This window comes from Papilio polytes, unplaced genomic scaffold, assembly GCF_000836215.1.
Source record: "Papilio polytes unplaced genomic scaffold, Ppol_1.0 DF822178.1, whole genome shotgun sequence".
NCBI lineage: Eukaryota > Metazoa > Arthropoda > Insecta > Lepidoptera > Papilionidae > Papilio > Papilio polytes.
Window position 1 is genome coordinate 3628928 of NW_013527026.1, and position 11605 is coordinate 3640532.

Here is an 11605-nt window from a genome sequence, read left to right on the forward strand (position 1 = left end):
GCTGGTTTTCTCATGGCTACTGTCTATCGGTTTACAAGTAAGGGAATAACTTCATATATTACTATAAGATGAATGGAAGAGTAGTACATTTACTACTGTACCGATCCGCCGTAGCAAAAAGGATAAGATGATTGTAATGTACACTTCCATTTACGAGATGTAATCGTAATATGGATGTGACACTTTTGTAACAGTATGTGTGATGTTATGAAGTAACTTTACATCTGTTGCTAAAGAAACCCTTTTGGTTTTAAGATTTACTTTTTTCCTCCCTTCTTGTAAGCATAAAATATATTTTTAATCTGTATTCAGAAAATAGAATTCGTGACAAATTAACATTCACCGAATATAATGGCAACACTCAAATTAAAAAGAAAAAAAGCAATGTATAGCGGACGGACGTCGTTTCGACTTTTGTATTCCGTCATGCAATAATTTTTGTCATTCTTGAATTCGTTATTAAAAAGAATTTTCGATGTCGCCAACGTGAACATTATTTAGATTGTTGTTAACCATGAAGTGTTAGTATTTCATTTCGCGTAGTTCATTTTGTAGTTCTTGATAGGTCTGTGACAAGTACGGTAATGGTGGCCATGTCATGAAAATCCCCACAGCCATGGATGATAGCTCCGTGTCTCATCATAACGGAGGGCAAGTGGGATCTCAAATCGGAGTTAGTGTAAATAATAAACAAAATGAAGAATCTAGCCAAAGTGTCCAGTATTCAATACCAGGCATTTTGCATTTTATCCAACATGAATGGGCGAGATTCGAGCTCGAGAGATCACAATGGGAGGTGGACAGAGCCGAATTTGAGGTAATTATTTGTAAATTTCTATTGATTTATATGTATCGACTATCCCTGTAGCCTTACACAATTTCTTTTGTATAATTTTATTTCAGTTTTCTTCGATAATTTTGTTACAATTTGCTTTGATGTGGATTGTATTATTTTGCTTTAAATTTGTTTTTGGATAAAATGTTATACAAAACAAGATACCCACGTTATTTAGACGTAAATTCTGTCTCATGCATTAATTATTTTTGATACAAAAATGCGAGTGTCAGCATACGAAACATAGAATGTTAAAATTGTATATACATAGTCGAGTAATGAGTAGACGATCTTGTTTCGTGTATCAATAATAAATCGATATCGGATTTAATCTTAATATAAGGATTTTTCTGTACTTAAAACAATGATATTTACAATTTTGTTAAGATAAAATAACATTTACATAAATAACCTTAGTTGTTTATGAAAAAACAATGTTTATGTATTAATAGTATCTCTAACATAGTAGAGATATTCTTATTACACATAATTTTTGCACAATATTGTTAATTTGTTATTGTGTCATTGTTATGCAAAAGGTTTCCTTGTCTCTTAAAAATAATTGTAAACATAAAGGAAAAGCAGAAACACACATGGATGTGCTATGTGTGTAAATGTGCTATCTAGACTTTTATAACATATATAAGATGTTAGAACCACTTTTACTATGCTCTAGTTGGCTAGTCCTATAAGATTACAAAGCACTAATGTTACTGTACAAATTGGAAATCCTGAATATTTACCTACTAATTTAGACTTACTAGTAAATGTAGTAGTAGACTAGTAAATGTGACTTAAATATAAATTGGAATCAGAGTTTTCAAAATCCTATTTTAATCTTCTACAAAGGTAAAAATAAACAATTGAAATACAAAAATTTTCATGCTAATACTCTTATATCTTAAAATGATATCCCTAAATAATTTCACTTAACTTTTTCTTACAATTTCACAATATTATAAGTAAAAGTGTAATGACCACCACATATGATATTAGATCACTATCCTATGAAGAAGAGAGAGAAATTTAATAATGATGTTTTAGTATAAAGGAATATAAAGGTGATCATTTTTACTTGTCCTTCTTTCTATTATCAAATTAATATTTCCACAGGCAAGGATTGCATTCCTTCAAGGTGAGAGAAAAGGTCAAGAAAATCTAAAAAATGATCTCGTAAGGCGGATTAAAATGTTAGAGTATGCACTAAAGCAGGAGCGAGCAAAGTTCCATAAGCTCAAATATGGTGTAGAATTACAACAGGGCGATGTACGTCCTCCACCAGAGGAGCCGCCCACGGAGCCAGAGCCTGCGGAGAAGGCACAGTGGAAACAGGGCCGACAACTCATCAAACAGTACCTCCAGGTATATACATATCACTAGTTAAATTGTTAACCATAATTCAAATTGTAGGTTATAAATTATCTTTCTAAGTAGCATATGTATTAGAAATTGTTGATTGTTGGACATAGGATGCTGCCTCTCAGAAGTATATTAAAATACCTTTAAAATCAAACTGTTTAGCTGTGTTGCATTTTATTAATGGTTTAACATATAGGTTAAGTATTAAAGATTTTCATTGTCAAAAGACAAAAGAAAAGTCACATATGATTTACCTTAGTTCTTACCTTTATTGTTATTCAAAACAGCAAAGGATTTTTGTCTAGAAACTTTTATGTACAATTATATCCTGTTCAGATTCAGTAAAGATGACTAATCTAATTCAAGGAATTGTATCTTGCTAAACTGGATAAAAATTGGTATAAGTGATTTCTACGATTAACAATACTTGATTGCTATGTCTAATAGGAAATAGGCTACACAGACACGATACTGGATGTGCGCTCTAATCGCGTGCGGACTCTGCTCGGCCTCAACAATGAGGAGCAGACAGAGGACCCCAATTATAGAAACAATGATAACAAATTCCGCGAGAGATGCGGAGATTCACCAATAAACTCCTTAATCCGCAAGTATGACTATGGTAAGTAACATCTATAATAATATTATAAAGAGGAAAGATTTGTATTTTTGTATGTATTTGATTCACACAAAAACTACTGGGCCCATTTTAAAAATACATTTACCATTAGAGTGGTAATTTATCTGGGAGTAACATAGGCTATGTTTATAGTTAGGAGCCATTATTAAACAGTGTTATTCTGGACACCAGTGTTAATTTCATGTAAATTTAGTATACTTAAAGAAATTGTTCTAATTTTTAAACAATTATAGAGTATGCAGGTCCACTTATTTATGATACCCAAACTCTTTCTAACTTTTAGTTTTCTTTCCTGAAAAATCATAGTCACACTGATGTTGCTCTATCATCATATTTAAAAAAAAACATTTTTAGATACCATTTCTTTCTCATGTAAAAATAACTATTTCATATATATTGTATGATTTAGGGGGTAAGGAGCAACGTAAAGGCGGTGTATCAACGGGTGGAGGTTACAATGAGGAGGGCCTCTCTGTACAAGAGACTGCGGCTGTGTTTGCTAACTTCGAGTTCCTCGCCAACCAGGAGATGGATATGGATGAAATAGACGATCTAGATGCAAATAAACCACACCACGCACCACCTAAACAAGGTATTATATATTCTTATAGGATTCTGTGATTGTTTTATGCTATTATATTGAATGAACAAAACTTTGCAATTTGTATTTTATGGTTATGTGATATGAAAATGATTGTTTAATTTGTTTTAAAAAGTATATCTTGTAGTTTATTTTTACTATAATATATATTGATATATGTTGAATAAAGTACTAATCATTACACTTTGTATAATAGAATATTCCAATATGCTATAATTGCCTATTTTTACTGTACCATATAATCAAACAATTGATTAAAAATGTGATATAATGAAATTCTTAAATAATTATAATAAAATTTATAGTATTCTTCACTGCATATATAATAAATCAAATTTTTAAATCAGTCTTCATTAAGATAGTTTGGAAAAAATAAATAAAAAAGTGCTCGCTTTCATAATAAGCTTTCATAGTTGACAGTGTTTATTAGCTTTGTGTTTCAAAGATTTGTTCATTCTTATATATGTTAAATAAACAATATAAGCACAGATTTCAAACATAAATTATGTATGCAGACGTAAATAATACTGTTTAACTTATTTGGAATTTTGGTTTTGAAATGTTTTTTTATGATTCTTACTGATTTGAATCTTTGCTTATTGTATTACACACCCAATGTAAGGAAATATTCTTTTATTAATAAATTCTCCATTTTTTGTGTTTTGGGCGATTACTTTCCTCTCTAGCTAGCCTAGCGTAATCATGGGATGAGTGTAAGAATATTTAATAATACTTACTATCTAGACGCACATTGGAAAACATGCTTTTATTTGAGCACAGAAATGTCCACTGGGTGCAACATTGACAATTCAACAGCCATAATGTGTAAAAAATTCTCTTGCTACTTTACCTCAGTTTTTTTTTTAAATAAATAAAAAATAAATCATATAAAATAACAAAGGGTTGATGTTTTAAAACATTTATTTTAGCAGTGAAAACCAACTATAGAGGAAAACCTTTTACTATCAAAGTCATTGTTAATTTGAAAATAATTGCTTTGTTCATGTCCTCTTTGCTTTCTACTTTATTTCTTATCCACACAACATCTTTAATATTTGATATTGTTGTAGACATTAATAGTCTTGTATTATACATATATGAAAAAAAGAAATGTCAGTAAGAATTGATGTACAGAACATATAATTATTATGGACTTGGAACATAATTTTTTAGATTATGAAAAATAAGGACATTGAAAAATAATCTCAAGGTCAAAGTTAGGTTTTTACATTACAATATTTCGTAGAATTTTTGTAATACAAAAGCTTTATCATAACCTATCAGAATAATGCATTCGTTGTGCTCAAAAAATATTGACACAAAAGAATACGCATTTTCAGTTTTCACTATTGTTTAGTTTCAAAAATAGCAACAAATGCCCATATTAAAAGTTGTGTTTTCCCCTTGCCTCTGATTTATGAACGAAACGTGATGGGAAAACTAGTGTATGAACTTACTATTTTAAAGTTAATTTAAATAAAGGCGTTTCTATGACGATGGTTAAGAATTACAAATTAAATCAAACGATATCTCGGTTCAACTAACTCGATGCAAAAATGTATAAACGTGTCGTCGGTTTGTGTGCGCGAATGTATTGCTAATTAACATAATGTTTCTTATGTTAATAGAAACTGTTTCGGTACAAGCAAACTATTCTATTCTGTTCAGGCACCCATTGGACATTCTATGATTACAATGATTACGATGTTTGGTTTTTTCTTTTTTATTCTATTGCGTTTTGACGTTTTTGTTTTTTTAATTTCCGAATATATCCGTTTATTGGATCGGTTTTTTAATGAACATTATTCGTGGTTTTTTGCTTGGGTGATGGGTGTGTGATGTTTGTTTATTTAATTAATTTATTATATATCGCTTTTGATCCTCGTAACAAGGCGAGGAGGTAGACAACGAAGCCGAGGAGGTTTTAAACGTGCTCAACTTGCTGGCAGAGAGCGAGGCCGAAGGCGGCGGACAGGGCGACGAGTGTCCAGTCGGTGAGTATATATCCCCATCTCTCTCTCCCTCTCGAGCTCCCTCCCTCTTACTGCTAGCTAGTACACGGTTTCATGATGTTCTAGTCTAATCACGTCATACTTCTAATTTTCTACTTCTATGTTGACGTCTAGATAATTCGTACTAAAATCGTTTAACTATATTACGCTCTGTTGAGACGCAAAATCTGAAAAGTATTTCAGCACCCTCATTCTAGATACAAGAGTAGATTTTTGAGATGAAAAGTTTTTTTCGAAACTCAAATAATATAAAAGTTAGATAAGTGATATTTGTAATTGCGCGTAAATACTCCAATGCGTGGATCATACCAACTGTAATAGTGAAAGTCATAACTCATTGACAGTATTTCCCTAACTTTGCTGTATTTTGTACTTACGCATCGACAAACTTTCTAAGCATTGATTATAACTCAATTAACTGGAATACGCAGTTAAATTTGTTTTGTATTACTTTTTATCTCTTAAAGTTTTAAAAGCTAGGAATGGTCGATGGCTGGCCTGTTTAATCTTATCTAGGCTATTTAATCAATATTCCAGTGTTAGATCGGTGAGAGTCGGATTATAAATAGAATTACGTTCAATCTAGATTATCTTTTGCCTTTTGTTGTATTGTGAAAGTGTGCCTTTACTACTGTATGATAATACGTTAATTATCTAATGATTAATGTGTTCTAGGTTTATTTTTGTCTGTCGATTTACGTTCTTTAATAAATTACTAGCGTTTCGTAGGATTAAGGAAATGATAGATTTTGTTTTGTTACTTAAAATATTTGTTCAATCATACTAATATTATAAATGCGAAAGTTTAGATAGATGGATGGATGTTTGTTAGAGTATGTAACCTAAACGGCAGAACGGATTTCGAAGAAATTTGGTATAGATGTAGAGGATAGTCTGGAAGACACATAGGCTTCTCACTTTCGTTTTTTTTAATTCCACGCGGACGGAGTCGTGGGCGGAAGCTAGATTACTCATAATTCTGAATGTTAAGTAATAATGACGATTCCTGTCAAGTGTTGCCAATATACGTAACACAAGGCTTAGTTGACGTTAATACGAGAGATAATTTATATAAATGTAATGAGATCTTATTAAAATGATGAGTTTTAAATCAATTAAATACATAGCGGTTTATAGTTTTGAAGACATTGATTGATTCTAAATGGCTTTAGTTGTTAACATCTAATATAAGGATAGCCAGAGGGAGCTCAGAAACAGGCCTCACGTCCTTGTCATTGGAGTGATTAATTAATAATTCCAGGAAATTAAGAGCACTACACACATGACTCACAAATAATAGATTAGAATATTAACAATTTAAACATATAAATTGTCTATAATTTAATGATTAAATTGAAACGGTCAAAGATATATAGATAATTTATATCTAAATATGGTGTTGGTCATGTGCTTTACGTTTAATTAAAAAAAACTACGCGATGTAACGTAAAAAAATCTAATCACCATTTTAAAAATAAAGTATTGTTCAACTGATAATTTGCCTTCAAAGAGTCAGGTAATAAAAATGGCTAAAATTGTCGATGGTTCAGAACGGAAGAAGAGTAATAAAGTTATAATTCATCCAGTAGTAATTGGCTATGCCGGAGCGTTTATTTCATGGGAGTATACAACATTAACTCGGCTTAAAAATAGAATTAATAGGCGCTCACATTAACGGTTTATTTTGTGAAGCAGTTCCGTGCTGATAAATTGAAAAAGTTAGTTGATTTAATACAACAATTTGACCTTTTAAAATTACTTATCTATGATTTCACATTTCATCCTCTCATTTCCTATCATCTCAGTATGATAATGATTTTCTGGCTTGGACCCACCATACTAATTTTTGCCTTTGTAGCCGAATCTATTCGGAAGTAGACATTTTAATTAGGCCGTTTCAGTGTAACCTCGAAAAACACTTTGTTTTTACTGCAATGTTTGAAAATAACCGTTCAATACTAATGAAAAACTGCTATGTAATAAAACCTTTATTAGACAGTTCTTTTATATTTATACCAAACTAGCTGTTCACGTGCAGCATAAAATTATAAAAACTATACTATTAAACTATACTATTTATTAAATTATTAATTGCAAATGTTAAAATGACATGAAATGATGACAAACCATGGCAATCTTTTTTCCTTGATGTTGGCAGTTTGTAGTTTATGGTCCCTTTCCCACATGAAGGTGTTTTTTTCAATTTATTTATCCCTTAACTTTAATAGCGTGAATATATATTGCCTAAAGCGTGTTGTAAGTGTATGAGTATATTTTATTAAAGAAAGTATTATTAATAAATCTGCTGTGAATACTGACATCCTACGCTACGAAGCAATGTGTGTTTACACTTTATAATATTGGTATAGAAGTATAGATTAGTCCTTTTTAATACAGATTGGAAATATTTATCTTATGCAGAGTCAAAAACTAGTGACTTTAAGGCTGTAACGTTTTATTTTTGTTTTTAGTAATTCTTTTATCTTATTGACGTATTATTGGAGTGACGTGTTGCATTGGTGTACGGTGCGTGTGCAGGCGTGGTGGGCGGCGGCGCGGGCGCGGCGGGCGGCGGGGAGGCGGACGAGAAGCCGCTGGCGCTGGGCGAGCTGGCGCAGCTCACGGTCAGCAACGAGCCCGAGGCGTACGACGTCTCCGGCGCCAATAAGGAGTCCTTCCGCAAGACCTGGAACGCCAAGTACACGCTGCGCTCGCACTTCGACGGGGTGAGACTTGTTTTCCCTCCGTGACAACGAGGATTTTTTTCTAATGCTGTTAATCTAGTGCCTGATTATGTACAGTAAACATGAAAATTTTCCTTTAGCGTTTACAAAATCTTATGCGACTTTTGTAAATCTGTTTATGTGTAGAGTAAATGTCTTATTTATTAATTAGCTTTATTAATTCCATACAGAAAATAACTTATAAGTACAAAATATTGTACATACATTGTATAAGTTTAGACCCCATAATTTATAATACAACTTTAAAATAATTGTTAATGATATAACAAAAAAATTATTCAAGAGCTATAAAAATGTCGCAACATTAGAATAATTCTAACACCATTAATGTTTTATGTCTGTTTTATACTATCTCAAATTGTTTTACAATTTTATGCCTTAGATAGTAGGTTAAGATTTTCTCTATTTTTTTTCTAGGTTCGTGCGCTCGCTTTCCACCCGACCGAAGCGGCGTTGGTGACGGCCTCCGAGGACCACACTCTCAAGCTGTGGAACCTGCAGCGGACCGTGCAGGCCAAGAAGTCGGCCGGCCTCGACGTGGAGCCCCTATACACGTTCCGCGCGCACACCGCGCCCGTGCTCTGTCTCGCCATGGGCCTTCCGCGCTCCGAGGAGTGCTTCTCCGGGGGCCTCGACGGCACTATCCGGGTCTGGAACCTGCCCCCGCCCACCGCAGACCCCTACGACCCCTACGATCCCGCGGTACAGGTAACCAACATCGTTTTACGTATACGTGTACTTATACAAAGAATAGAACATTTATTTTGTGAACGAAAAAAGTGTGACTTTGGATAATAAATGTGTTTACAGGGTCCGGTCCTGCGCGAGCACACGGACGCGGTGTGGTCGCTGGCGTGCGCGCACGGGCGGCTGCTGTCGGCGTCGGCGGACGGCACGGCGCGGCTGTGGGCGCCGCGCGCCGCTCGCCCGCTGCTGTGCACGCTGCGCGACGACGCCGCGCCGCACGCGCCCGCGCCCTCGCCCGCCGTCGCCGCGGACTTCGCGGACGGCGAGGCGGCCGCCGCCGTCGTCTACCGCGACGGCACCATGCTGCTCTACGACCTCGAGACCACGCAGGTGACACTCGCACACATATACTAGACAGGACTGATTTGTCACTGTTTGCCTTGAAGAGGCACAGCTTCACCTGATTTGAGGTAGCCGAGCCGAGCGCAGATGGCGCTTAGCCTAAACCCCGTAAACGATAGGAGAGAATAGGATAATGTATGTGAATTTTTGTCAACAGTCGTTCCTGCGTATCGCGTGCGACAGCCCCGCGAACCGCATCCGCGCGCACCCGACGCTGCCGCTACTGGTGAGCGCGCACGAGGACCGGCACATCCGGTTCTGGGATGTAGGTTCGGGGCGGTGCGCGCACGCGATGGTGGCGCATCTGGACGCCGTCACCGGCCTCGCGCTCGACCCCAACGGCCTCTTCCTGCTCTCCGGCTCGCACGACTGCTCCGTGCGCCTCTGGAACCTCGACACCAAGACCTGCGTGCAGGAGATCACCGCCCACCGCAAGAAGTTCGACGAGAGCATCCTCGACGTGGCCTTCCACCCGCTGCGCCCCTACATCGCCAGCGCCGGCGCCGACGGCCTCGCCAAGGTGTTCGTCTGAGCGGACGTCGCCCCGGCGTCGCCCCGACACCCCGCCGCACCCGCCGCACCCCGCACCGCCGCCGGCCCCAACACAACCGTCACATTACTAACGAACTGGATTTAAAATGCATATGTTTTGCTTTTTTTGTAATTTTGACTACAGTTTTACTGTTAATAAAGATTTCGTAGTTTGAAATAATACGGTCAAGGAATTTTGCGTAGTGGAAGAACATTAATTATTTTTATTGAAAACTTTTAGTAATTAGGACACTTCTGATATTTAAAGCGTTTATGTTATCACGTTCTTCCATTGAGCAAAAATACCGTGCGATTTATTGATTACGTTGCTCAAGTATGGACGGACGAATTTAGATCGATGTTGGACTCGACAGAGCACGTGCCTCAGGCAGGCAAAAGATACTATGTATGTGTCTACTGTAACATGTCACGGTTGTGCCTCGGGGAGGCAGGCAGGAGCTGCATTGTGCGCGTGCCTCATACAAACTGCAGTAGCACTGCACGTGCCTTGCGCAGGCAGCAGTAGCACTGCACGTGCCTCGCGCAGGCAGCAGTAGTGATGTGCGCGCGCCTCGCGCAGGCAGCAGTAGTGATGTGTGCGCGTCTCGCGCAGGCAGCAATAGCGTGGTGCGCGTGTCGCAGCGGCGGGTCGCACGGAGCGCGGGCGAGCTAACACGTGTCTCGGAGCACGTGTCTAGTCCCTTCGGTACGTTTTTAACATATTTAAACATTGTAAACGTTTCGGACGCGTTTATTCGTCGCGAGCGCGTAGTGAACTCATCTATGTATAGACATTTGAAATCTATTATAATATATTTTTAGATTTTCAGTATGTGGATTTTAGGTTTTTATTGCGAATTTTTCACACGACTCTATGATATAAAGTGAGATTATTGCTCGTTTCCATACCCTGTGCACTTTGCCATGAGATTTTATGTAAACGAACAAATAGTTCTCCCACAATGTTCGATCTATCACTGATGCCCGTATCTGATTTTGCATGTGGAAATGCTGAAATGTTTCCATTTTATGTAACCATCAAACAAACAACAGACGATATATAAATTAAAGAAACCAGAATTACAAAATTTATCTACATTTTATTAAATTAAGCATAAGACCATTAAAAATTAACTAACATAACGAGCTTTAAATTTGAATACAGCTAAAACTTAGTGTTTCAAACTATATATTTAAATTTTTAGTTGTGTACAAATTTGGATTTATAAATTTAGCTTATTTGCATGTTATTTCCATATTGCTTGAAGTTGAATTGCACTTATAAATTGTTATAACCCGAAGCAGTAAGCGTTCGTGTACATAGAATCTCATGGTGTTTTTACATGGACTAAATGCATCTGTAAGCGGATGTTTGTAATAAATATTGAATGCGATGGCGATGTTTCTTTGATACGATTCCGTTGTGTAACTGTACAGTTAGATGTTACGCAGTATTTGCTAATGCAAAGAACGAATGAAATGGTTTCTTTAGCTCTTATCTATTTTTATTTAAATCAATTGGATTTACATTAAAATATTTTTGTTATAATTTTCACATGTACTGAATAACACGCTCTCACGGTATCTTAATGTGAGCGATCGAACAAAATTATGAATGGGTAGAAATTACTTTATCGAAAGTATTTATAAGTAATGTTTGTTCATAACGAGTACTGCGATGTAGAATATAATATATATGTATTATGAAACATTACGTATTCCTTTATTTTCCTCGAATTCATACTTGTACACTTACATCCAAAATTGATAGTAAAAAGCAACATAACCGAAATA

General features: G+C 36.1%; 1 protein-coding gene across 2 annotated transcripts; it reads left to right on the forward strand.

Moving 5' to 3' along the window:
* The first annotated feature begins 364 nt into the window (after positions 1-364).
* On the forward strand, positions 365-11603 carry LOC106106624 (striatin-3). 2 transcript variants are annotated; one of them, XM_013287232.1, is made up of 9 exons: positions 365-817; positions 1949-2197; positions 2642-2816; positions 3244-3426; positions 5328-5429; positions 7986-8173; positions 8609-8899; positions 9002-9268; positions 9438-11603. In XM_013287232.1, the coding sequence occupies exons 1-9, from the start codon at positions 599-601 to the stop codon at positions 9810-9812; spliced, it is 2049 nt and encodes a 682-aa protein (XP_013142686.1). In that variant the 5' UTR covers positions 365-598; the 3' UTR covers positions 9813-11603. The 2 variants fall into 2 exon arrangements, with proteins under 2 accessions (XP_013142686.1, XP_013142687.1); XM_013287233.1 differs by having other exon boundaries at positions 5385-5429.
* The last annotated feature ends 2 nt before the right edge of the window (positions 11604-11605 follow it).

Bases quoted from the DNA above. Each gene is read 5' to 3' on its own strand.
- LOC106106624 (XM_013287232.1), top strand. From the start codon at position 599: ATGAAAATCCCCACAGCCATGGATGATAGCTCCGTGTCTCATCATAAC. The intron at 5,430-7,985 runs GTGAGTATATAT...GTGCGTGTGCAG, and splicing joins GGGCGACGAGTGTCCAGTCG to GCGTGGTGGGCGGCGGCGCG. The intron at 8,174-8,608 runs GTGAGACTTGTT...TTTTTTTTCTAG, and splicing joins TGCGCTCGCACTTCGACGGG to GTTCGTGCGCTCGCTTTCCA.